The sequence below is a fragment of the Dromaius novaehollandiae genome, chromosome 1, assembly GCF_036370855.1.
Source record: "Dromaius novaehollandiae isolate bDroNov1 chromosome 1, bDroNov1.hap1, whole genome shotgun sequence".
NCBI classification, from domain to species: Eukaryota; Metazoa; Chordata; class Aves; order Casuariiformes; family Dromaiidae; genus Dromaius; species Dromaius novaehollandiae.
In genome coordinates this window covers 72939273-72966847 of record NC_088098.1, presented here as the reverse complement: position 1 = coordinate 72966847, position 27575 = coordinate 72939273, and the positions used below count along the sequence as shown (strand labels likewise).

Here is a 27575-nt window from a genome sequence, read left to right as displayed (position 1 = left end):
CAGAGAGGTATTTCTGGAAAAGGGTGTTCTTGTACGTTCTCCAGGGACCAAGCTCCATTAATCTGGAGGCTTTGACTGGCTACTGAGCCTAAACTCCTATTTCTAGCCCCTAACAGGGTCATCAAAAGTTAGACAGTGCAGATCCCATTCCCACACGTGCAGTCCAGGATCTTTACTGGCTGCCGTTTAATCCCAGGAGCGTAGGATGCCCTGCTTGCCAGGCAAACCCTCTCCCAGCACAGGGCCGTGCTGTGCCATGCTGCTGGAAGGAACCGATCTGAAATCAGATCCTCGCTTGATCTGAGGATGGGCTGGCAGGATAAGCCGTTTCCACAATCCCCAGAGTAAGCAATCCCGAGTGGGAAAACACAGCAGGCACTCCCTGCAGCAGCAGCTCCTGGGCGGCCAGGGCAGCAGGCACAGCAAAGCTAAACAACGCTGTTCGGCACTCAGGGCAGCCGAGAGGGACACGCTCCATCCTGGCTCCCCCCTCGCAGCCTTACAACCCCACCTGACTTCAGAGCAGCGCTACCCACAAAGTTTAGGGGGGGCTCGAGTTAAACTGGGCTAGGCTATTCCTGACCAAACCTGAGCAGGAATGGATTTTGTTAGGAATTTCTTCTAGATCACCCAATAAAAATACAGGGGAGCTGCCTCTCTGCTGCGGGTGCTAACAAAAAAAACACGCCTCCCTTTTACACTGACAGATAGACGCACTATTGAAGAGAGACCCAGACATTAAAATTCACCCGTGCATTTACCAAAAAAAAAGTTTAAACTCAAAAATTGCTGTGCTTGCCACCGCCCACTGTGCCCGCTTTCCCTGGATGCAGGCAGCATGTTAGTGCAGAGGCCGTTCCCCACGGCCTTGGCCAGCAGCTGGTCCCAGCCATACCTCCCACCCCATCCGGACCCCTTCCAGGGCCCCACTGCCGGGGCCTTCCCGAAAAGCCCAGTAATAGCCAAACACTGGAAAAACTGCAGGAGCCACTCAGAAGCCCTAAGTGCGGCTGGCATCACGCTAAGCACGTTATAAAAATACATCATTTATTAAAGGCAGGAGAAGCGGGTACGGGCCGCGAGCGCCCACAAGTGTGCCCCCACCCTAACGGACCACCCCCCGGTGCCGTCCCCACGGGGGCCACCCCGCCGTGACCGCGGTGAACCAGCCAACGGCCGCCCAACGGCCCCCGCGCGCGCCGCGACAGCGCCCGCCAGGGCCCCGCCCCGCGCGCACGCAGCGCCCGCCCCCACCCGGCATGCCCCGGTCCGCGCCCGGCCCGACGGCCACAGAAGGAGCGGGAGTGGCGGCAGTAGCAGTGAGAGGGGCTGCGCCATGTCCGAGGACGGCGAAGGGGAGCTGCCGGCCTTTGTGGCCCTGCACGGCGCCGCGCTCCGCGCCTCGCGCGTCCCCGAACGCTACTGGGAGAGCCTGTGCCGCAAGCTGCGCGGCGAGGTGGGTGGTCCCGCGCACGCCCTCGGCCGGCCGTTGGGGCGCGGGGGGCGGGGAGGGCTGGCGCGCGCCGCGCCCGTTCGGGGTTTCCCGCCACAGGGTTCCCTCAGCGGCCGTTGCCCCCCGTTGGGTCGGCAGCGGGTCTGCGAGGGGAAGGCGCGGCCGCCCCTTCCCTTCTCTTTCCCGGCGGGCGGGAGCAGCCCCCTCCCCTTGCTGGGACGGGGCAGGTCGCTTTCCCCCCGCGAGCCGCTGTGTGGGGAAGGGCCTCCTTTTTGGGCGAGTTGTCCTGTGGAGCGGGTGCATTTTCTCCTACGAGGTGCCGTCCGTGTGGGGCAGGTGCCCCTTCCCGTCCTGGGAAAGCAGAAAAACAAAAAAGGCAAAAAAAAAAAAAAGAAAAAAGAAAAAAGAAAGTTGTTCTGCATGAAAGGGTGGAAAAACTTTGTGCGGGCTGTGTTACTGGAGCTAGAGTGTGTGGCTGTAAAGATACTACATGTAATGCTGCGTGTGTGTTTGTGATTTATTACGGTCAGTATAAAGCTTGAAAGCATTTGGGAAATCCTGGTAGCTTGAGATCACGTATTTGTTGGAGAGAGGTAATGAATATGTCATAAAACCTTCAGCCTTTTTGCCAAACAGAAATTAAGAGAAGCAGCAGCGGTTGTATTAAAGTCGGGATATTGTCAGGTGTTAACACATTATGAATTAGGTTGCTTTTATCTGATCCTCTTTTCTCTTTCTCAGCTCTCTTCAATTCAACACTGGTCTATCCTGTTTTCATTTGCTTATAACTGTACAGAATGAACTCATTCAACTCATTTTGCATATGGAAAGTTATCTGCCTCAGACCGAGGTAGGCAGCAGGCAGTTTTCTGGGAGTACTTTTTGCTGGCTGGTTAGCTTAGTTTTTCCTAATCTGAGCAAAAACTGTTCAGCTCCCCCAGAGAGCAGGGACAGCAGTGGAAGAGCGTTCTGGCCATGCTCACAGCAGTGCTAACGCAAGTGCCATTTTGCAGAGCGTCTCGGCGTGTCTGTGCTCCACAGGTTTTTATCAGGCCAAATTCTGAGCAAGTTTTAAGTCTTTGTAAAATAGCAACTCATAGACTTAACGAAGTAAACTTGGAGGCATTGCCCTTCGTAAAAATTCTTGAGTTTCTCTGCAGTAGTCCTGACCAGGCTGCGCCGAAACCATCCCCATGTGAGGGCTGGGTAGGTATCACCTCAAGCTGACACCAGGAGGACTCCCAACCTGCTCTGAAAGAAATGAAGGAGGGATGAAGAATCCTTTTTCCTCCATATTTTTAGCAACCTCCTGCTTGTTCCTTGGAGCTGTTTGATGAGAAAGGGGACAGTAACCAAGAAGAGAAAAGGAGCCCTTTTGGATAAAGGGCTTGTAAAGGGTTAAGTTGAGTTTTGGGCTTGCTCTGGTTTTGCATCCAGGCACCCAGCCTCAGTGGTAAGGAAAGCTGTCTTGGATCTGGTGGAGTAAAGCGACCTGGAACTGAGGAGAGAAGGAGGGAGAACCGGGAAGGTACGGGGAGAAAAGGGAACTGGCAAGGGTTTGGAGGAGGCCCTGTGGGAAGCAAGGAGAGAAACAGATGAGACAGGATGAGGAGTTTTAGGAGGAAATACAGGACAAGAAGAAGAGACTGCAGCATAACACGCATGTAGAAGTAAAAAGAAGATGCATTTCTAATTATTTGAACACTTTTTTTCCCTTCTTCCTCACTGTAGTGCTGGGGCAGGAGGGGAGAACAGTAAGTCATGATATAATCTGACTGTTTATAGCACATACAGTCAAGAAGGGTCTGAATTTATTTCTAGTGCTTTCTAACTGTTGGGTGTCTGGCACTGCAGTCTTAATATGTGTGTATTCCAGTTATTAGCATTACAGAAAAGATGCCTGCATCAACTCAAGCATTTTCCCAGGCACAAACCTGTTATAATATACCTCCCTCAGCAAGAATTGGTAGAAATGACTTGGAACATGGGATGTCTATTTCCCGGCTTAAATGGGAAGGCAAGAGAAGGGATATACTGGAGCAGGATGAGATGGGAGGCAGTATAAAGCTAATAAACAAAAAAAAACCCCAAAGTTGCAAGCTGTTGCACTGCCACCTACCAGTATCAGAAAGCTGAAGGTAGCTGGTAAGCTGTGGAGCTACGCTACGGCGTAAAGCAGGCTCGGGGTTTGTGTGCTGGGGCTGAAATCCTTCCCCGGTACCAGCTTTGTCAGGGAGGAAAAGAGAGGAGAGAAGGGAAGAGAGCGGAGTGAGGAAACCCTTAGCCCTGCTGCTTTTAGGGAGGCCAGGGTGGAGGCGTGTGGGGTGAGGCGAGTATATGTCCCGAGGTGGCAGAACGCGCCTCTCGCTCGCAGTGGAGGCTGAGCCTGCTCTTGTGCCAAGTGCTCGAGTGCATGCAGAGAGAGATGTAATGGCTTCAGTGTGCTTAGGAAGATAAATGAGCCTGCAACTGATGCTTGTCTCTAAAGTTGCAGCTTCTAGTGTTTGCCCAGGAGGAGGGCAAAAGGGTATGGAGAAGACTGGGAAGTACAGGGAAGCTTAGTGAGGAGTGTGGTGGACTGGGATGAGCTCTTGGGGAGGTAGATTCAGAGCTACAATACTTTACTTAGCGCTGTATTATTTGGAGAGGCTGGAGGAATGGCGATAAAGACAGCGAAGGAGGTGTAGGGAAGAGATGAAAATGTTTTGGCAGTCTAGGTGAAGAATAACTGAAAAAAAATCCCGGTGAAACACAGAGCATAGGACGAATTCCCTTACTTCATGTGTGAGGGTGGGAGGAACTCTTCATTCGTCTTGACCTGTTAGCAAACACAAAACTTTCTCGCACTGTAGAACTTGGAAAACTTGCATCCAGAATACAGATAAAATCTTTTCTCTTACATCAGTACCTCTGCAACCCAACCCAAGCAGCTGTTTTCCAACATGCACACTCTTCAGCGCACACAGTGAATGCACCCTCCCTTTTATGTGTATGCTGAAGCCTGCAAGAGAAGTGAAGGGTTTGTTTTCATTTACCTTGAGATTTGCTGGAGCAAGTTTCCTTTTAAGAGGATGGTGTAAGCTGTGAATTAAATTGGACTGCTAATTGAAAACATGGCATATCTGCTAGATCAAGAAATAGGCTTAAAAAAGAAAAAAACTTTTGCATTTAGCATTCAGTTTCTCTGTTGGGGAGCAAACCTTTCTGGCTATCTGGCAAAAAACTGGCAAAATATATACAAGTGTAGTAACTTATTAGATCCTAAAATTCTATTTCCAGTATAGTGTGGGGGGGTTTTCTGCAGAAGGCTTGTACAGTCTGGTTAGTAACCCATGCTTGTATGACTTGTGTAAGTCTGGGAAATGCAGTGCCTACATCCAATTTTATCCATAATAGTTTTCCTATTCCAGCCACATGTTACATGATGTGGCCAGGCTTCTGTGTTCTGCAGAAGGGTTTTTGGGCTCTGAGATGGAGCTGACAAATGACTACTTGCGGTATCATTCCAGTTAGAAATGGAGGCTCCTAATTAATATTTAGGAGCATGGTATGATCAATACTAATAGCCCGTATTTTCCAGATCAGAGGAGGTCAGGCTGTTGCTCACAGGCCTTCAAAGCATTTGGAAATGCGCCTAACAGGAATTTGCTGAAGACACATGTACATGGTGTAATTGTCATCAGGACACTGGCTTGCTCTGTGTATCGCATCCACTTCAAGCAGTAGTTTTGTTACACCGAAATTGCACCCGAGTACAAAGTGGCTTTGGCCTGCCGTGGCATTCAATACCCCTCTGTTACGAGACTGATAGAGAATCAGAGGCAGTTATTTTACCCAGGCATGTTTTACTTGCAATATTTGTGCTGCCAAAATGTGTTGCTGCCGGTTCGCTGTCTTCCAGAGGTTATTACGTATCTCCAGAAGTACCCTCCAGGGGAGCAGCTCACGTGAGCTCTCCCTGCTGTGCTTCAGACAAAAGGACAAAAGTTTATACCTTTAAAATTGGTGGTTTGATCATATCCAGCTGATTTTTGCCTTAAGCAGTTTATGATGCCTTTAAGGGAGCTGCTTGCTTAGTGGAGTCATGAGAGTGACGGCTTCTCCCAAAGGGTGGGAGGGAGAGAGGAGGACAGCAGTGACTTCCACTGCCCTGCTCCATCTGGAAGATGCAGCTGACTAGACACTTCTACCCGACCAGTGCGTTCACTGTCCAAGTGTTTGTTGTCAATTTTGAATTTAGGAAACAAAAAAGAAACTCAAAAAAGTCACTTTGAAGGCAGCCTTGGACTGGTGCTCTGAGAAGTGTGAATTGCTTCAGATGAGGAAATTCAGTGACACCTGATTCACCTCAAGGTTGTCTTTTTTTTTTTTTTTTTTTTTTTTAGGGAGGAAATACTTTTTCTGCAGAATTATGCTAAAAAATATTAAAAGCAGAGATCACCTGCTAAATGTCACTGCTGCAGTCTCATGCAACTGATGTCTGTTGGAGGGAGAGACTGAAACACTGGCTTAGAGAATTTGGAGGCTGTTTTGCTTAAGTGTTGGGTTTGTATTTCATGAAACACAAAACCAACAGCTTCCTTTTAGATGTTGAAGAACAGGGTGCTGTAACATTCATCACGGTTATTTGGTAAATGGGTGGAGCCTGGGGCAAGCAAAGGCTGATCTGGGAGTCAGCAGCTGGCTGATCTCGTATCTGTGCCCGTCCAACTACCTAGAACAAAGTGCTAAGTACAGAAAACACACAAAGTGCCATGCTTTGTAGCATGTGTCAGTGGACTCCACTGAATCACGCTTGCAGTTTTAATTTTCTAATGAATGCCGGTCACTTAGCTGCTGTTTGTCCTGCTGGCTAATGAGCTTGATCAGGGAAGCTGCTCTTCATCCAGCAGCAGGAGCAGCGAAGCGTCACTTGAGGGTGAAGTGGAACATGTGTGCCCTGGTGCACTTTTGTGCTGCCTGCCGTTTTCCAGGATTAGCACACGTGCAGGGAGCCACATCAGGGAGCAGGTCCAGCGGAGTGCTTACCTGAAGAAAATAAATTGTGAGCGCCACTGGCAGCGGCACGAAGAGGAACTCTTCCTTTTGCTGGGCCCTGCCTGTGGTTAAATCGGCCCAGAAGGACTGTGAATTGTGCGGGCAGCTGAGCAGAGACTTACAGAAGTGTTTGTGGCTCCTGTTTTAACGGCAAGAGGTTGTAACTGCTTACTGTTGAATAGTGGTATCCCTCTTCTAGTAAAACTGAAAAACTAGGAACAAATAAGAATTTCTCGCTATTTTGGTGTCTGCTGAAGTGGGTGATGTTAAGTTCATTTCTAATTTTTAAAAATAGGTGTTTGCTTAATCTCCAGTGAGGTTGCTGTGCAGAAAATAATCTTCCTTACCCTATGAAAGGTGCATATGTGGAGTTACCAAAACACATTGCGGGCATTTCCTTTTCCTACCCCCCAGCCCAAAGGAAAATACCATCCCCTGTTCCTGAGAAAGGGTTTTCAGGTACTTTTCCCTTTGGATCTGGACTGTGATACCATGCTGTGGCTTTAAATCTGAAGTAGGTGTTTCTCCCTTCCCCTTCCTTGGCTGTCTTTCAGCAGCTATCTACTTTATCTGGTTGGCCTTTCTTTACAAATGGTGGATTGATTTCCTTGCCCTCCTGCTGGAGTTTAGCAGAAATAATTATTCTGAAGCAACACTCACTTGGAAGGAACAAATAAAAGCTTGGTGCTACCTCTGTGCTTTTACATCTACTAAGTTGTCAATGCCTGGAAGTAAGGACTTGCACTAACATAGCGTCAGAAGTGAGGTACGCCCAGGCTTGATGTGGTAAACCAGTTGTTCCTGAGGTCACACTTCTATTTTTTTCCCCCTCCCTACTGCTTTCTAGTGAAACTGAGAAGCATGTTTTTGGGAAGTGTGACACCTGTTTAAGAAAGACATGTAAGAGGACTGCTGATTTGTTTGCTTTTGCCTCATTATATAGTGTGTCAGTGACTTTTCAAATCCCTTTTATAGGGAGTTATTTTTCTAAGTCTTTTGAAACTTCAGAATGCTTTTTTTTTTTCTTAAAAGCACACGTTGACCTTAAAATCACAAAAGTTGATACATTTCAGCAGTGTCTTAGCTCTACAGAGAATTTACAAGCCCTCCTTTTGGCAAGGTTTTGGGCAGAAGGGAAACTTGTGTAGTGACTTACTTGATTTATGATCAGGATGTTACATCTGACGTAGGAAAGATTGAGAACAAACCTCTTTCAGCATATTGAGAGAGGTAAGTGCATAGATCTTAACTTGCAGCAGTGTGAGCAATTTCCCAACTCATCTAGAGATACATAGTTCTTTGAATAAGAAAAAAGAGAAAGAGGGGGGAAACACTGGGAATTCTTAATTGCTTCAGAGCTCGGTTGGTAAAAGCCGTTTTCCTTCTCTAAGGGTCTTAATACATTTCAGCATAGTGCAGAGCCTGGGTAATGGCTGGATTTGTTGAGCTTTACATGCCGTAATATGAGACTATATATTCGCAAGACTTAAATTGTTGATTTTACTAAAGTTGAGCAAAGACCTTCTGTTTTCAGCTTCTGAAAGAAGGATTAATAGGCCCTCATCCATAGACCCATTGATACCAAAGAAACCAATAAATCTTCCTGCCAGTATTGACTAAAGAAATTTCCCAAGCAAACCGTTCTATTAAAACATGGAAGAATTAATGCTATAATTGATTTTTCTATTCGGTTCAAAATGCCAAATGGTTATCAGATCACAAGCCAAAATTTATCTACGAGTGCCTTTCGGTATTGAATTATTCATGTCAGGATGCTGCTTCAACTAACTACTTGCAATCCTGTGTGCTTCCATCTCAGGTATTTGATGCTGGTGACTACTTTGGGATAATGCAAGTAGAAGAGGTGGAAGAAGAAGCTGATGAAGAAATGGAGGAACAATTGAAAAAGAAACCAAATCCTGGAAATGAAACTTGTTTCAAAGTTATCGTAACAAGTGAAAATGGGCTTCAAGCCTCCAATCCAAATAGGTGAGCAGTGATTTCAGAACTACCGTTCAATCTTTGAGTAGCCTCAAACCCTAAAACGATGGCATGTATGTACAGTTTGCTTTAAAATTTGTATGATCCCATTCAGAAATCCCATGTTTTTCTTTTCTTACTATAAAAGATAGCTGCCTATTTCAATAGACATAAATAATCTGCGTGCTATGAGGCATATGTTGCAAGGAGTACTTGTGGTGTAAGTATATTATGTTACTCATTTTTAAAACACGCAGGAGGATGCTTAGAAATCAGCTTTACTAAACTGATGGAGAAAAATGGGCAAAAGGTAAACTTGAAATGAATTGCTCACAAATAATATCAAAACTTTGTATCTGTGAGCCTGTGTGCCCTTGGAAAAAAGATTTGTCCTCCACAAATCTCTGATGGTGAGATAAAGCTTAAATTCTTCTGGAGCTCTAAACACAATTCTGCTCAGGTCTATAAAATTTCTTTTGCCAGATCTTTCTTTTTTTTTAGATTTTAGATTGTTAGATTTTGTGAGTTTAGCTAAAGTTAGCCTTGATGAGTAAAAACAATGCAGAGCATAGATATCCATCTTTACATACCAGCTTTAACCTAAGTCATTGTCTTTCTAAATCTGAGAACAAACTTAAATTATGAACTTCAAAACACCTCCTGCAATAAGCATGGGCTTCCTTGCAGTGTTCAGATGTGTATGAATGTAGGAGCAGAATACCAATTTGCTAACTGTGATTTGAAGCAGATTTCCGAAAACCTTCCCCTTAGCACTCTCTGGAGTCTTTAATTTCAAAATTAAATGAAATTTCTTCTTTATATGGAATCTGAGATATGATAATTGGTCAAAGATATTCAAATGTACATGACAGGGACCTGTTTTTAACTTTCTAAAGTGTGTTTTGGTGTTGTTTCCCCCTCTCCCCACCCCTCATGTAGAATTCATTTTTTTCTCCAATTTATTTCAGTAAGAGGATAAAACCAAAATGTGGAGAACTCTTCTGTTTAAATAACTATGCTTTTTCTGTTAACTTCATGCAGCCCAGATGAGGGTTGTACTTACCAAGGGAAGGCTCTCCAGTTGTGTATGGTTTTGTTTGGTTTTAGCTTGGCAATTCTTCTAAAACAATACATCTTTTTCTAAAAAGACCTGAGAGCCAAACAAAAACAATTTTTTTTTTTTAATAGGCAAGTAGTGTAGGCTTGTGATGATCAGACTTCTCCACCTGGTTTTATGTCACAGAGCTCATCACCAACAAGATCTGTGACTATTGTTGCAAAATAATATAGTGTTTTCCTTCTTTAGGCAAGAATTTCAGGTTGATGCAGTAGAGATGATGATAACCAAAGGGAAGGAACTCTTGTGTCCTGAGATACTAAAAGGAACTGGGGTTACAAACTGAGTGCTTTGTTCTGTTTGTGCCTCATCTTGATGGAAATAGTAACTAATGTACAATTCACTTTCTAGAACAAAAACAAAGTATAAATTAAGCCACAATGTTATTGCTAGGAAGTTGTTCCCGTCCTTTTGTGTCACAGTGTATGCTCTAGGAGTTGCTTTGGGAGTAGGAAAAGAAATAGTTATCGAACTGTGTACAAGGAAATGTAGCCCTTATTCACAGGAGCCTTTGGCCGTGTACATGTGAAAAAAAATCGTTGTAATGTTACTGAAATCTCTTTAAGCATTTTCCTGATCGACCACGCCTGGACATACCGTGCTGGACATGCCCGTCAGCAGCTGCTTCATGTACCCGGTTTACTTCACAGAATGGCAAATCTCATGGGAATTGACTTTCACGGAGAGATCCCAGATGAGGGCAGTATTGAGCAAGTGTTGCAGGAAATGTGGAAATACAATCAGACCTACCAGCTTTCCCAAGGGGTAAGTCTCTAAAGCTTAATTATTAGGATGCTAAACAGTTCTAAGTAATCCCACATGAAGACATGCCAGTACATGGCTATTAACAAAAAGGTGTCTCTTTAATATAAAAAAAGTTCCTTTGCTGACATTTCAGAACAAACTTCTACTTGGAAGGAGAGCAAGTGCCTTGTAGAGCTAAAATGCGCAATGGTTTGCTACCAACTTTCTAGTGAGAACTTAAGAGTATTCCTCTTAGCTTTGAGGAGTATTTTTTGGTTTTCTTTTATTTCTTAATAGAGGGGAAGTGCATGATGTAAAGGAGGAGGGCTAGAAAGATCTGCTTGTGTGTTGTGGGTTTGGGCTTTTTTTCCCTTCTCTGTTGTTTGGTTGTTTTTTTTTTTTTTTTTCCCCCCTTTCTCATGGTGAAGGAAAGAATCCCACTTGAATCAACTGTCTCACATAAAAGTGTGTGTGTCAGCAGCCATGCTCACAGCCTTCCCCATCTGTATGGAGTGCTGTACGTACCAAGGGTGTATTTCTGTTGTCAAATAACTCAGCTTCCTGGTTTGTATTTGGCAGCAGCTGATTGTCCACACCGTGTAAATGTTAGTTCGTTCTCAGGCTCTTCTGGTGTTAAACAACTAGCTTCAAAACAGAGTCAAAGTGTGTTTCTGGGCATAGCTTACACCAGGAGCTGCTACCTGTAGGTAGTGTAGATAAGGACCGCACCTGGCTTGTCTCCCTTTGCCCTACACAGTCTTTCAGCACTGTCCTAGCAGGTCTGGAGCCTTCAAATACCCCGACATGCATACATGCTGTTTCTGAGGGAATGCAACCTTCAGTGCTCTGTTTGAAAACTCTCTTGCAGTGGCTGTGACATAGCTCCTAGGCTATTTCAGGTATTTTGGATTAAAGAGGAAAAAGGTGAATTCTTAGGGCCAAGTCCTATGCAGAATGGACAGGGCCTGTCTGTTTTGCCAGGAGCTAACCGTGAGCAGCGTGAGCATGACCAACCTGCTCCACTTAGCTCAGGGTCCCAAGATTGCTCCCTGCCTTGCAGCACACAGCTTTGTTGGTGTAGGTGTCAGCTTACTTCAGGGTAGTTTCAGGCCTGAAAAATCCCTGTGAAAGGGATTCATTGTGTCTGCTTTCTTTGTCTACCCTTTAAGTGAAAGGGAGATCTGAACAGTGCCTTGCAGTCTTTCTACCCTGTGCTTTTGTTTCCCATCTTGTTGTTATGCGTAGCTCATGAATCATGTGGGATTACCTGGGTTACCAGTTGAAAAGTGCTTCCCTAGAAAATGATTCATTCAGCCTGTCGCTGAACCTGGCTTATGTTCCCCTCTCTGGCGCTGGACTGCTTGAATAGCTTAAGTCAGTTGCAGCTCCTCCATTTCCTCCTCTCAGTGCCTCCATTTCTGTGTTTCTAAATGACTGGCAGTAGTATTACCAGGAAACTTGAGCTTTATTCATTTAGTTGTGATTTTATCATGAAAAGTGTTGCAGGAAGGTGTGGTTTGGTGATGCACCCCCAACAGTCTGGCTGCCAGCTGTTGCTGCAGGGTCAGGTTCTGTTCTTGTCCCATCTTACAGCTGTATGCCTCAAACTCCTCCTTGCTGCAGACTGGTACTGAGAGAAGCTGAAGGAAAACTAACCCTACAAAAAAAGAAACAAACAATAAAAAAATAAAAAGCAACCTTCTGCTGGTTTAGCTCCCTGAACTGGCTTGTTTGGTGCAGGGGAAGTGGGTCTGGTAAGCAGTAGCACTAGCCAAAGAAAGAAAACAGGAATGTGCAGCTGGGGTGGGAACAGGCTTGTCTGTTTTCACGGTGGCTGGAGGCTAGACTGGCTTAGCCTCAGACTTGCCGAGATGGGAGTGTTACTTTGTGCTTACCACCTGCTCGCGGTCTCGGCTGGAGGGGGAAATGGAGAGAAGTTGCAGGGTATACTGCCAGTGCCTTCTGTCTTGCAGTGCTCTTCTAGCAATTGATATGTGCAGGATGTCTCACTTCTCCTTTTACAGACTGCAGAGGAGAAGGTTCCTGTCTGGTACATTATGGATGAATTTGGATCACGTATTCAGCATTCAGATCAGCCTAGCTTTGCAACAGCACCTTTATTTTATATGCCTCAACAAATTGCTTACACGCTTCTCTGGCCTTTGAGAGACCTTGAAACTGGTGGTAAGCATGTCTGTCATGTATGTTTCTTTTCATCCCCGCAACAGAAAATAGGTCGTATTCTTATAAATCATTGAGCTCTAAAATATGTCTTCACAGTGCAGCAAATGTTTTAAGACTAAAATGACTGCATGTTTATAATACTATGAAATTAAAAAGTTCTGTCTTGTGTTTCTAGCACTATAACTTATGTGAGATGGAGGCCTTTATCTGTCCAAAAGTGTTAGTAATATTTTACTGTCGGAGAACTTGAATCTTGCCTCATTGTTCTAATATAACCACTGATTCAGACATCTGAGATTTCTTTTTTTAGAAAAAAAGAAAAAAAACTTCCTCAAAACATATGTTTGTAGTTTTGATTCGCAAAGCCACATGCTCATAGTTGGGCAATGCCAGACTAACTGTTTGTTCTTGTAACCTTGTTTGGGGCCTCCCTTATGTGCCCATCAGGTAGAAGGGATACTAGCATTCAGCTATGTGACCAAAGTGTCATAAGCTGGCAGTCCTCAGACTAAATTTTGCAACCCAAATAATACCCTTTTTTAATGTAGTCCTTTTTAGTTCTGCCTAATTTTGCATTTAAATGACAAAAGTTGGTATTATTCACTGTCAAGCTGTCATTTGTTTGATGTGGCACAAGGAAGACTTTCAGTGGAAAATGAAAGGTAGTTCCTAACAGATTCTTATTTTGCCACAGATGAAGTGACACGTGACTACGCTTATGGGGAAACCGATCGTTTAATCAGGAAGTGTGTCTTGTTACCATGGGTGCCTACTGAAGCGTTGGACATCAACTGTTTCACCCCAGAGCCATCAGATGAGCATTACCAGGTATGATTTTAACAAGTCTCTATTTTTTCTCTTTTAAAAAGAGGCAGCATCTGAGAATGTTGCAAATGTGCTGATTTTGATCCTTTTTTGGCTTAAAGATTGATAGGAGTATTCGGTATTAGCTGAAAGCTAAATCATTTCAAATAAAGCATGGTTAGACAAGAAATATCTTATACATAATATGTAACTGCTCCAAAATTGAAGCAACGCAAGCCATCTCTATTATGTTTATCTATTCCATTTCTTACTAGAGGCATGCTGTTGTCTAATAAAATAACTCGTGTTCATAAACACATGCTGCAAGGTACTACATACAAGGTGGCTATCTTCCAGCTAGATATTGGAGACATTGTCTAATAGACTTGCACAGCTGAATTTATTATAGCACTTCTTGTCAGTCTTGAATTACAGGAAATTTTATCTTTTTATTTTGTGAGTACTTACACTTTTCAGCCTGATTGTGCATTTAATGTTGTGATTTAGAACCATTAAACATTGGAGCAGAGACAGCGTGTTTAATTTGATGGCCCTGTTAGGAAGTCCTTGTCTGTTGTGCTTATTGCTGAAATTAATGCTGTTTGAAATCTCTCTTTTTTGTGTGACAAACCTGTATTAGATCCTTAGATTTTTTTAAATTATTTTTATTTTTTAATGCATAAGAGGACACTGTGCTGGCTGCTAACAGCTTTCAAAGTGCAGCTTTTAAAGATGTGTCTATAGCACCAGTAATCTTATGATGGAAGATGGGCAAAAACTGTTGGATCCAGCTTGTTACTAACAATATCTATCTGGCAGAAGCAGATTAACTTCTTTTCTGACTAAAGATACTCCCTGAAAATTGTTAGGCTGTTCTGTAACTTAAGGCAGATGGATTTATTGGGATTTTGCATTTTTGGAAGAGGGATAATGTACTTTGCATTTAGAGATGAGGAATAACAATGTACCCACAGTTCTGGTCTTGCGGATCTTCTCTTGGTGAAAGTGTCTGGATCTTGGATAAGGCAATATTTTACATAGGGTTTTAATTCTGTTTTGGGATGATCAGATTTGGTTAAAGAAGAACTGTGTGTGGCAAATAAGTGAATAATATCCTCCTTTCCCTCCCCACCTTAAAAATGTGCATCTTCTCAAAGCATTGTCTGTCTTTCTTGTCTCTTCCACTCAGCTGTCCAGAAGAGGTGACAGGGAAAACTTGATGCAAGTACCAACCAACTAAGCTTTCTTTGACTCAATAATATTTAGTTGTAGATTAAAGTCGTAGGCGGGTGACAGACCAGTAAAAAATAGCTTGGTGCATAGCATAACCTTAAACACTGAAACAAGAAATCTAAAATGAGATACCATGTTGCTGACACTTCTGCAGCCCATATTTTTGTACACACAAGTTCAGGGATCTGTTTGCAGCATTAACGTCTGAGCCAGCAATATTGCAGAGAATTGCAATTGTGTGAAAATGTTACTAAACATGTATGCAAGTCATACCATTTCAGAATTAATTTTGCTGCTATCTCTTTGCAGTGTCTGCAGGTCAGAATGTTTTACTACTATATGCAAATAACTACTAGTAGCTAAATTGGCTGCGTTGACAGCTAACTTAGCTAATTTTCCTTTAAATAAATCTGAAAGGCGCTTGTGTTCTGCTTAGAAGAATCACAGAATTGTTACAGTGACATCATGGCTTAACTTCTTCCTGTTTTTTGTTCTATTGCCTATTTCTGTTCTTCAACACAGACAGCAAAGGTCATAACTAAACAATGCTATGGGTAATAATTGAAGTAGTGATTGCAGAAACCAGTGTCAGAGGAGGTGATTCTTTATGAAATGTCTGGGATAGATGGAGTATCTCTTGGGGAACTAGAGTAGTTGCTGTTCTGCAATAGCTGTCTGAGTTTGAGTCACAGAAAAAACAATAATGAATCCTCTGGTAGTGTTCTGACAATTGCAGTCTTATCCTCTTGAAAGTACAAGCTCCCTTCCTATTGTTCAGTGACTCCAGGAATTATTTTGTATTTGCATTGTCCAGCCTATACTAGAAGGTGATGTCTAGGATCTTTGATTAGGATTTTGATTTTGTTTATATTTTTCAGTATTTTTGATTTCATTCCCTGCAACACGCTTAAAGGTTAAAGGGAGATGTGTCTGTCTGGGCAAACACTTCACAGCCGCAGCTTCTGAGGGCGACCTGCAGCAACTGGAACTTGGGGAGCTGTTGCAGAACTGCAGCTGCTCTGGTTTCCAGAGACACTTCTCCCATCCCAGACTTTCTGTAAGGAATTACTTCCTTTGGCAGGGTATCACCAGTGATCCAAAGGTGATGTCTTTCCTTTTATCAGTCAGAGGTGTTGTAAAAGGTGGAGTGAGATTTTTTTCAAGTGTGCTTACTACTAAGGACTGCAAAAAGCCTTCTGCTGCTTTCTACAGGAGCAGAGCTAGGTTGCAGCCTCCTATACGGTTTTCAGTATCCATAATAGAACAAGATCTCTAAAGGGTCCGTGCTCCATTTTGTTGGCAATACAGTAACTTTGGCTTTTAGTGCATGTGATCATCTGTGGCTTGGTGTTTTGTTTAAAGCTTAGGAGAGGCAGGGTTTTCTCAGGGTTCTTGTACCATGTCGATAAGCCCTCGCATCTAAGCCACACTTCTTGTTCCTTCTTCACCAGTGGCCTCTAACCTCTGATTCCTTTCTGCCTTTGCTCTGACTTCTCTGAGCAGTGTTTTACACAACATAATACACTTCTCAAAATGCAGCTCCAGTGGAGTTCAGTTGAGCCAAAGACAAGGGACTGGTCAGATGTACAGATGGACTGTCATTTTTACCAAGTTTACAAATGCAACTGTACACATATATTTATGTATACAAAGAGATGGGGAATTGCAGAGAATGAACTGTGAAAGATTTGCAGTTTGGGGGAACTTTAATAGGCTAATATTAATAAAAATGCCTAGATGAACACTTTGTCATGTTGAATATTTTACCTCTACCTTATTTTTAAAAGTCGTGTTAATTATTTCTCAATCACTTCTCTCACAGACCTGATTATGCACCATTTAAATTTCAAATTTGGTGTAAAGTGCTGTTTGTGTCCCCCAGATATTGTGGAGTTTGACCCAAGGTTGCCCATTTATTTCACCTAGTGTTAACTTTTTATGATATCGTTTTTCAGGCTATTTTAACAGAAAACAAGGAGAAACTGCCTATAGCAATAAAGCCATCGGTTTATGCTGAAGACAAAGTTTTCAAGTACGTATCTGCAAACAAAATGCTTTCTTACCAAGATAAGCATAGTAGTTGCAGTGTGCTGCAGTGTTTTTCCAGCTTTGAACGATAGAGGCAAGTTAAAAATGCATTTATATGTAGTCACTTGCTTAAAATTCTGACTTAAAAGTTCTTCTTGTTAGATTCTTCATAGAAAATGAATTGTCACTAACTGAATTTCTACAAGGAGTTTAGATTTTTAAATAAGTGCCACCTTCTGGGTGAAAGAAAAGTTGCATAATGCTGTAGCGTTTGGTTTGTTTTTGCTAGGGAGTGTAACTGAAGAATATAACAAGGACTTCAGCTCTGCGGTGTAGCATGTACCCCACAGGGTACAAGTGCTACTCTGTGCTGTGTGAATGTAACAGACCGTTTCTATTCCTGTTTGGATAGAGATTGCCAAACAAGAATTGTGTCAGAGCCTGGGATGTAGAAGGAATTCTGTACTATTTTTCAAGTTTTAAACTGCATGTGTACTTTACTAAAAGATTGCAGCGGATGGTGTGAAAATACTTCAGAAGAAAGCTGGAAGAACACTGCAAAGATAAGGGATTGTAAAGGATTTTGGATTGTGAGCAAAAACAGTGGCACTGCATGGCTAGACTGCGTTATTACTAGTTTTAGTCTAGAAAAACATGCAGTTACATTGCATGTGCTGTGAGTCTTGTTTCATAGTTTTCATAGTGTGACATTGGGATCCAAGTCCTAGCATGCAGCATTTTGCACAATGGAAGAAATTAGATCTGTTGGGTTTGCTCACACACCAGCTTCTTGTGTTGAAGTTTGTTACCCTCTAGATCACCTTTTTCTTGAGGGAAAAGAAAGCACTATTGAAAGTCCAGGGTCTCTTTCAGTTGAGAAGCATTTGTTGACTTGGTCGGTGATAGCCTAGACTTGGTTATGCAGTTGAAATCTCTGCTTACAAGACTGTGAGGATAAACAAAAGCTATTTTTTCCTCCAGTGTGCTTGCCTCTGTATTTCAGGTGAGAGAGACAAATACATGCAGTCTAACAGAGACAGAGAGAAACAGGGAGGATGTGGGGACATGCCAGCTTGTCTTTCACTGCTACTGCATTCTCGCAGTGCCCTTTCTTTTGCATTTCATATTTCCGGTGAATAGCATTCACACCGGGAAAGGCGGGGAGCACATGTGCCAGTCTCCCTGCTCCGCTTCTGAGGAGCGTTGTCAACACCCTGGCCACGTACTCTGAAGGGGTTTCCTCTCCTCCTCTTTACCGAAGTTCCTGCCTGGGGAGGAGAAAGGAGAGCAGCTTTTAACAGTCTACAGGAGGCCAAAAGGTGGTCCTGATGTTCTGCATTTCATCTGCTAGAGCTTCCTCCAGGAGTGGGGTAGTATCTCAGAGCCTGCATGACCTAGCGGGAGTTGCAGTGCTCGAGAGCTCTTGGCCTCCCTCAAAGCTTTGAAGACTTTGAGGCTGTCACCACAGAAAGGCAGATGGGGGTATGCAACGTGGGGTAGATGTGTGTAGCCCATAATGTATGTGCTCTGCCTTGTGTATTCCCACTGTTTCGGAGGATTCAGAAGAGAAGATGAAATGCATGAGGTTGCAAAGTTTAGAATCTTCTGCCTAGGACAGATTTTTATGTAGTCATCATGTTTCCAAGCTAAGACAGAGAATGGGAAGATGAAATAAACTTTGAACCCAAATTCTAAGATGTATGGGAGTAAGTACTTGTAGTTTAATACAGCAAAATGATAGGTTAAAGTAAGTCTTGTTTCATTAATGGTAACTGCTGCCCAAGGGAGACTGTGCTATCCAGCTGTGCTGAGTGTTGTCTTGGGGGTGAGGGGGGGGGAAATGAAGATGAAAAAAAAAATATTTCAAAGGCAAAATTCACATGAAAAATCCTTCGAGTTTGTATTAGGCTTGATTATCTTTTTCTCTTGATCTTGTCTTTCATGTTTCTCTTCAGTTGTATCAGTCATCTTTAAAGGTGCCCAAAGAGCTGTTATGAGAAGACATCTCTTTTGTTTTGATCAGTCTTGTCAGCTCTGTGCTTTGGGGGTTGATTCTCATAACTGCTTCTTAGCGCTGCATGCTTTGAGTAAATTAAGTAACATCTAACATTGTATTTTATCTTATTTGCATAGCTCCACTGACTTTATAATATGCCTATTAGGGCTTCTGTGTGATGGGGGGGGGGGGGGGAAACCGTTCAGGAAGTGTGGTTAACTGCCCTCATTAATTTGGAGTGAATCATCGATATTGAAATGAATGTTCCAAAATAGGTTGGTTAGTACCGTAGTACTGCCATGTTCTGTCATGCACAGAGCCCCACTCTGGGTTTGGTATATATTCTTATCTGTCTTTCTGTCTATATTTTTAGGTATGTGTGGAACATGCAGCAATTTATTCAGCTAAAAACAAAGGAATAACCACAGTCTAAAGCCTGGGATCCTTTGTAGGAGAGCCAGTGTGCCCCTTAGGGAACCACTAAGAAATCGCCCACTAGTTTTCAGGTGTCTTCCCTTACAGTCTGTGTTCTTCAGTGTAGAGGCCTGTTTTTTCCCAAGTGTATGCATAAATATTAATGTCTCTAAAGGAGTCGGATTCAATGTCAGTCATTCAGTCAAACTCAGTGGTAGGCATTAATTATATATAGTGTCTGTATAAAATCTTCATTCTCAAAATTAAAATTTCTGCCTGCCAGAGTCTTTGTGGCAAGACTTCTGTGGTAATAAGATTGTCTATAGAAAGAATGAAGTAACTTTAAAAACCTGGAGCAAGTGGAGTTTTTTTCCTTCTAGTCTTAACTTCTAGCACTACCAGGCAACTGTAATGTATCCCTTAACTGCCTTATTTCAGTGGGATTCCTGCACTTGGCAATGATAGACTGAGCTCCTGTATTCCTTTTGTTTCTTGCTGTGTTTTTGTATGTTCTGTAAGCTAGTTTTAAGACATAACCCAGAGTGCTCTGGCATGCTAATTTCAAGATGTTTTAGCAAGGCTGCTGAGGTTAAGCAAGCAAGCTTTTTATTGCTAATGTGAGTTGAGTAGCACCTCTCTGCAATTTTCTGTACAGCTGTAAACTACTAAAATAAGAATGTCTTTCAAATAGTCTTTGGTAGCTATATCTTACAGAAGATAAGATGATTCTGTGCGTCTATAAAGGTAGCCCAGTGTTATGAGTTCTTCTGGTAGTGGGAGATTTTTGAGAGAAGTATTCATTTTTTAGGAAGGAGTTCCTTTACATTTAATACTTCACAGGGGAAAAAGAGAGTATGGGGCTCTTCCTGTAAGCCTGCTGTTCAGAATAACCAAATGCAGGTCAGTGTAGAGCTTTTCAGTGAATCAACACTGGGAGGGGGGAATCGATTTATGGACGTGCAAGAGGAGGTGACTCATCTCTCATCTGAATCTCCCGTTAGCATAAAGTACATACTGCTCTTCTGCTGAGACAAGTAGCTGTTTGGTGCTCAGCCAGCCGTGGAAGTCTATTGCTAAATGATGTATTTGGAAATGTGGTATAAAAGCAGTGAGGAAGAAAAAGAGAATACCCTGCCTTGATTAAATGATGTCTAGGGAGTGATGTGGAATAAAGATTTACTGGAGCTATCAGATGCTGCCTGGCTCTCCACAGATTTCCTTCCGTGCTACAAAAGGTCAAATGCCTCCACCTCAGACCTTTGTTACAGCATGTTTCATATCATCACCTTTGAGCGGAGGAAAGGGGTTTGCCGTGGGGACTATGAGTTTTTTGGCCTTAGGTGCCAATTAATCAGTTTTGACACCTTAGGATGGTTCAGCCGTGTTGTTCCCATAGTCGGAAGAATTGTTGTGAGAACCATCATTTGATGAAACGGAGCTTTTGAAGGTATTTACCGTAGCTGCAGCTGGAGGCAGAGGAAGCCCTACTTTTTTGACTCTCAGGGATCCCCTGGTGAGTTACTTCTGCTAACTGCTGCAAAAAATTTTTTCTTTTTTTTCTTCTGTAAGTGCATTAAAGGTCTCTGGCAGTCTGTATGCAAAGGAGTCCTACCCGTGACTGTTCATAGCCTCCAACATAACGCTAATTGTGAACCAAGGTTTCACTTCCTTCCTGGGGAAAGCAACTGCAACTGGACTATTTTTACAGCTGACTAACCAAAGAGTTGTATAGCCCTAGCCCAAGCCTAATGATTGCTGTCCTCCAAATCTATAACATAGATACAAGTCTTACTCATCCAGCCACGCTGCTTTTCAGAATGAGCGTACCAGCTTCTATACTTGGTTATGTTATTTTCAGCCTCTTTCCTGAGCTGGAAACCAGGCGCTGCTCACCAAGCCTGGAGTGGAACCTGGAGGCTGGTACTCCAGCACTGCACCACAAAAATTGTGCAATACGTTGGTGAAATATTTCCATACCTTGCTCCAAGGGGCTTAATCACATGAAGGAAAACAAACTAATGCTGCTTCCATTTATTTGGTGGTTCCAACTTGTAAAATAGGTCTGTTCTGTAGAACTGATGATCCTCTTGCTACCAAAGGCTAGCAGCTAGGCTTGGATCCAGCTACAAAGGGCCAATGCTGGCGTGGGATGAAATCCTGTATTGTAGGATGTGCTTATAAGGGACTGAGCAGAGGCTGAAGGAGCAACCTAAATTCTGGTATTTCTTGTGTTGTATATGTTGCTGTGTATGTATTTGTGTGGGGATGTTGGATGCTTCAAGGCTTTCTTGCAACATTGTACATCTTCAGGTCACTGCTTTGAATGCCATTTGCTTCAGTGAGCACTGAAAGTTGCTCCAGTCCCATGGTTGTTTGGATAGCTTGTATGAGATGAGTTTGGTGGGTCTTGTACTGGGTCAGGCATCCAATTCGATTGTGCCTTGCCCTAATATTCAGACTTGGAAGGAGAAGCTATGTACGGCCAAAAGAAATGCTGATAGGTGCGTATAAAGATGTTAACCCTGCTCTACTGTAACTGTGCAGAAAGGCTGGTGACTTCTTTCAACAGGAATGTCAGGCTGGCTCTCCTCATTTGCAGTGACTTCATCTCTTAGCCTTATGCTCCAGTGTAAATAATATAACCAATGTAAAAAGTCACACGTGGAGCTGTGCAAAACACTTGTGGCAATATGCAAAACATCTTGCATGCTTTTCTTTTCAAAGAATATATTTTGTCTTGTGACTATGCTGTTTTTACAATTCTTAATTTCAAAGCTGCCTCCCTTAGGGCAGTATATCTTCTGGTTGGTTAGTATCAGAGGAGGAAAGGAAAGTCACACAACTGATAAAATAGGACTGGAGAGGAAAGAGAATATAGTGGTCCCTCAAGGGAAAAAAAGCTAAGCTGATGCTTAGTCTGTTTAAATGTTCACTTACCCTGAGAACTGTTTTTCTATGTCAGTGTCATTTTCTGAGTCTTTGCTCTGAATTTTGAACCGAGTGACTGCACTTTGAGCTGTAAAATCATCAAAATGCTCTGTATTGCTATCTGCTTATTTTGGCATGCCAGATAGCTAAGTCACTGAGGTACAAGCTCTTTTCAGGTTGTACTTAGGGGAGCTTCCTAACATCTTACCTATTTCTTGCTTATGCTCTATAATGTATGTTCAGGTTGGGTTTTGTGGGGGGAGGGAGATGTAATATTAACTCCAAAGTTATGTGTACTTTTCTATACGTACATCATGCATGTGCTTTGTATAGTTTGATTGTCTGAAATATTTTTGAGTGTGTATGAAGCTCTGAACAAACGAAAATAGTCTTCTGAAGCTACTAAATTGACCAGTCTTCCTAAGTGTGTTTGTCATCACTGACAGCAGATGTTGATTTTTAGGACTTTTCCAGCAATGGAGGCATTTACATGGTATTTCAAGGAACTCATGTTAGTGCTTCTCTGTCAGAGGCTTAGTCGCTCTCTCCTGAATTGCTCTTTCTGAGAAAGTTGTAGGAACCAAACCATCCTTGAGTTTTGTATCTCAAAATGTGATTTTTTTTTAACTTTTTAATGTGTCCTCCTCCTATTTAAAAGCTTCATGGGGAGCTAAGAAGTTAGGGGACTTCCATTGATAGTGTGTGGGGGTAAAGCATAATTGCTTTAGGAAGCCAAGCTTTAAAAAAAAGGGGGGGGGGAGGGGCAGGCACCATTTTATTCAAGCTACAGTCAATCCCAGTGTCAGGAACCAAACTGATGATTTTCTTTATATGCCTTTTTCTTTTAGGGTTTTCACAGACGTTCGGCAGGTCCTCAACAACCTGGCACATCCCCGCTTTGTATTCACAGACAATGAGGGAGAAGCAGACATCCTCTACAACTTCTCACACTTCAAAGATTATAGGTTGCAACTATTTCCCTGATGATGAAAATTTTTTTTTGTTGTAAAAGTTGTGTTCTGGAAGGCCTGTTTTTCCCCCCCCACACCACCAACTTCTCTGTTTTGTAGGAAGTTAAGTGAGGAAAGGCCTCAGGTGATGCTGAATCAGTTCCCATGTGAGAACCTCCTGACTGTCAAAGATTGCCTGGCATCTGTATCTAGAAGAGCTGGAGGACCAGATGGGCCAAGATGGTTGCCTCGTACTTTTAACCTCCAAACAGAATTGCCCCAGTTCATCAGCTACTTTCAGCAACGTGAAAGAAGGTGGTTCATATTTCTGTTCCCTTACATTTGTGTTTTGTTGATCCTACTTTCCTCAAAGACCAGTAGCCTGTGTTTTGGGATTGGCAACTATTCTGGCACTATGTTGCCACAGTTTGGGCTTGCTGCCTTTAGTTTACATTCAACATGAATTTTGCCTGAAAAGTGTGAGGTCTTTTTAGTTATTTTCTTTAAGGAGAGTAGTAAAGCGATACAGTTTGAAATACAAAAACTTTGCCATGGTTTTAACCCAAACTTCTGCCTGTTGCTTTCTGTCTAAGCAAGATCTTACCAGTACTATTTAACAGATATACAAAGGGTCAAAATGTGTTTGTGACAAACAGTTGGTGGGGTTTTTTGTTTGTTTGTTTTGTGGGGGGTGTTCCCCACCTCCTAGGGGACCAGTAACAAATGTTCTTGTTTTTAAGCCAGAGTGGAAATTGTTTAGGGTTAAAGTACTTGGGTTCTGTGTGGATGTGAAAACAGAAAGGAGGTTTGGGGTAAGCCTAAAGCGGTTGTGGAGCTTTAGGGTTTCAAATTCACATTTCTCCTCTTCCTGCTGCTGCCTCGGAGGCTTGATGGAAAGTAAGATTTTTTCTTTGGTAGGGGTAAGCATTAGGTACTGCTAGAGAAATAACCTCTTATACCTGGCATGAAGTGTTCTGGTTGAAAGGTTGCATCCTTAGTTGCCCTTGCTTATGCTGCCAGCTGTCAGGAGTTTCCTTTGGCCATTCTCTGCTCTAAGGATTCTGTTCTTTTCAACTGGCATAACTGGGAGAGCATGGTCCTTCTCATGTGTCCTTAGTCTGGGGTGTTTTAATTCCTGTTTAATATCAAGAATTGATCATGTATACCAATGTGTAGGTGGGGAAAAGTGAGGAAGGGATAGTAAGCTTTAATTAAAAACAAACAAAGCAGACCCTCTAAAGTTGCACTGATTTCAGCTCAGCTTATGCTGTTTATCCGGAAGCCCAAGCAGGTTCTCAGGATTCTTTCATAAATTAATTGAGGAAAGGAGGACATTAAGTGTCACCATATTCTTACTTGGAAAGATGCATAGAATAAAGACCAGCACGTTACCTATTTTCCTTGAGGATCCTTCAAGGAATATTGCGCCCTTGAGATAACTATGTACTAAAAAGTGAGAAGATGGTATGCTCTCCTTTTCTTTCAAGATGAACTGTTGAGATGTACTGAATGACTCCTTCCCCAAGAGAGTTATGGTGCCTCTTAAAGAGAATATTTCAGAGCTGTTATTAGGGAATCAACTTAGAAACTTGCACGGCCCCTGGCCAGAATGTTCTCAGACACCTGGCAGAATGACGTCTGCACTGTGACCTACGTGTGTTCATGGTGATACTGTCTGGTTGTTTGTCGTCTTTGAAGGAGTCAAGCATTGACAAAGGAGATTAACAGTGAGAACATGTTAGACCCTGACTGAAAAGATCAGTGAGAGCTATTGTTGAAAGGGCTATTTTGCCCTTTCATACCCAGAACCTAGCACTCGCAGCTGTCAGTCAAAAATCCTTCGTTCTTGGCATTGTAACCCACAGCTTCATAAAGTATACAGACAAGGGAGTAAGTACCTAGATCAGTTCAAGTGCCTGTTCAGACAGATGGATGAGGTGGATGCTTACAGGCTTTGGTGCTCTCTCTCCCGCTCTTTCTCAGAGGAGAAGACAATCACTGGATATGCAAACCCTGGAACTTGGCCAGAAGCCTGGACACCCACATCACCAACAGCCTTAACAATATCATCAGGCACAGGGAAAGCAGTCCAAAGGTGAGAGAGCATGCTTTTGAATGTGATTTAAAATGGGATTGCTGAAAAAAATGTGTTCATGGAAGGAGGCCTAAAAATATGAGGAAGTAAATCAGTTTTCTTCAAAACACATGCTGGCCATAAGCATGCTATTTCAGTCAATTCAGAATTGATTTATATTCAAATCAGTCAGCTCTATTTGCTTCAGTGGTGAAACACTGTGGAGGCCGTGTGGAAGACGCTTTCATTTGTACTGTAAGGCCTGGTGTTTTCTTATTTCAAAAAAATAAAACTTGCCCTGACAATAAGGAATATACTCCAGTGTGTTGCTGCTTTAATGCTAATCCTTAAGAAATCTCAATGGGAGATGAGTTCACATTATCCTGTAGTTACTGTTGGTCATAAGTTTCGGGACATTATTGCTTCTGTCCCCAAGTTGATCATTATACTGATCCACAGCTCTGCTCAGTGGTACAGAGCATTGCTTTTGCCAACAGTGGATGAATCATGGAGGCTTTTTTAGGGAGTCTGCAATATGCAGTCATGTATCAGACTGTCACCTAAGCTGTATTTCTGCTGATATGTGGACTGCATGTATTTTCTGGACTGTGGAAATGCACAAAGAATTGCCTCTTGGTTCTAGTTCAAAACAAAGTTAATTTTGTATATAATTGCTATAACCTTATTGTGATTTTTAAGAACGAGCGTGTTCTGGCCTCTCACCCTCCCCCACCTCAACAAAGAAAGGACTTTGGTAACAGGTTACCTCTTTGCATAACATCAGGTATTCATACACATTTCTAAAGCAAAACTGAAATGCATACAAAGATACCTTAAATCATCAAGATGTAGTGACACTTTATTTTCATTTAGGTTGAATTATATTAACTGTGAGATTCTTGTTTTTTTGTTGTAGGTAGTATGCAAATATATTGAGAATCCAGTCTTGTTTCACCGAGAAGATGTGGGAATGGTTAAATTTGACATCCGTTATGTTGTATTGTTGCGATCCGTAAAACCACTCAAGCTGTATGTCTATGATGTATTTTGGCTGCGCTTTTCAAATCGGTAATTATTTGTTTCTCCTCCTTGGACTGAAGGGTCTTGGAATTAAATCCGTTGCCTTGGAAATTAAGGAGTTGTTTTTCTTTTATTCGTTAGGGCATTTTCACTTGATGATTTGCATGACTATGAGAAGCATTTCACTGTCATGAACTATGCTCCTGGTGTAATATTAAAACAGGTAAGCAAATGGTCGAAAACATATCCCTGTCTTTCATTGTTAAATAATCTTCCCCTGCTGCCTCTGTGGTTGTTGCCAAATAACCTAATTCACATTTACTTAAACAAGCACTCAGTGTGTTGAAAGTACCCTAAGCAAATATTTTCCTAGACTGTTTCTCCTGTGGACCCCTAATCACCTGTGACACAAATCTACACCCTGAATATAACCCATGTTGATAGAAATCAGTAAAAGAATTATTAAAATGGCAGCTAATCATTTTCAAAGGCTTCAGTGCATTTTTTTATAATAAGAAACACTAGAACAAGGAAGGGGTTCTGGAACTGTCAAATTCTCTGGTTCTCTACCTCCAAAAACAATGTGATGTCCCATTTTTCAAGTCATCTGTTTGCTTTGGTTGGGAATGATGAGTAATGTTTGTCGCTAAACTGTTTTAGGTACATTGTGAAGAATTTATTCCGCTGTTTGAAAAACAATATCCAGAATATCCTTGGACAACAGTACAAGTAAGTCAGCAATTCATCTTTCTCATGTAAAGCATCTATGAATCTTTATTTCTCAGGATGTGTCTTACTGTGCTGAAGTGGCTGATAGAAATAAGCACTGCGGCCTGCTCCTCAAGGGCTCCTGCACTTGAGGGGTTACGCTGGCAGATTAGACAGTGCAAAGGCTGCATTTACACACTGTGGCATATTTAAAAGAAAACAAAAGATCTGCTGGTCTCTTCTTGGGGGGGGGAGGGGCGGGGAGAGGGGGGTTAATACACCATCAGTGTAATATATTTGAGCTAGTAAGTCCAGAAGCTGGTCCCTATTTGTTAAATTAAATCCTGACTTTGAGACTGCAATACAGAATTTCCAGCTGCTGCGCCAGCCTCTCTGTTAGTTGACCTGAGCCCTGTCACTGCCTTAATGACTCTCACATCAAAACAGATCGTTCCCTAATACAAAGGCATATTTTATGTCAGAGAGGAAGCTCCAAATTCTGCCATCCAGTAACGTATACTGGAAGGCAGATGATGACTCTCTCTTTGCTCTTCCGTAGTTCTTGAAAGAAAAAGCTGAATGCAAAGGAATGGTTCAGAAACGCACACACAAGTGTTGCATTCTTGCCTATTTATTGGGAGCCAGAACATGCAGAAGGAATGGTAAAAGAGCACTTATTTCTGCATATGCTTTCAAAAGTAAATAAATTACCCAACTGTGAGTTGACTTCCATAAATTAATTTGTATCAGTTTTAGCTATAAGCCCATATCCTAGTAAATATACCCAGAACACAGCAGGTTTTGCAGCATTAGATTTAAGTTTTTGCAAGCAGTGAAAGGGGAGACATGGGGACAAGGAACAAAAGCCAGACTGCAGGCTACCCAAAGTTGTACTGTGTACAGAA

The 27575-nt window shown here is 42.6% G+C and overlaps 1 protein-coding gene across 1 annotated transcript in view; it reads left to right on the top strand.

The window, feature by feature from the left end:
- Positions 1-1232: 1232 nt before the first annotated feature.
- Positions 1233-27575, top strand: part of TTLL12 (tubulin tyrosine ligase like 12) — a 29651-nt gene continuing 3308 nt past the window's right edge. Inside the window, exons 1-12 of the mRNA XM_026114012.2 lie at positions 1233-1456; positions 8310-8479; positions 10154-10352; positions 12356-12515; positions 13210-13343; positions 16508-16584; positions 22767-22883; positions 22989-23183; positions 24852-24963; positions 25859-26010; positions 26104-26185; positions 26623-26691. Of these exons, the coding sequence (XP_025969797.2) occupies positions 1337-1456; positions 8310-8479; positions 10154-10352; positions 12356-12515; positions 13210-13343; positions 16508-16584; positions 22767-22883; positions 22989-23183; positions 24852-24963; positions 25859-26010; positions 26104-26185; positions 26623-26691 (1587 nt within the window). The 5' untranslated portion in view covers positions 1233-1336. The remainder of the gene's footprint in view (positions 1457-8309; positions 8480-10153; positions 10353-12355; positions 12516-13209; positions 13344-16507; positions 16585-22766; positions 22884-22988; positions 23184-24851; positions 24964-25858; positions 26011-26103; positions 26186-26622; positions 26692-27575) is intronic.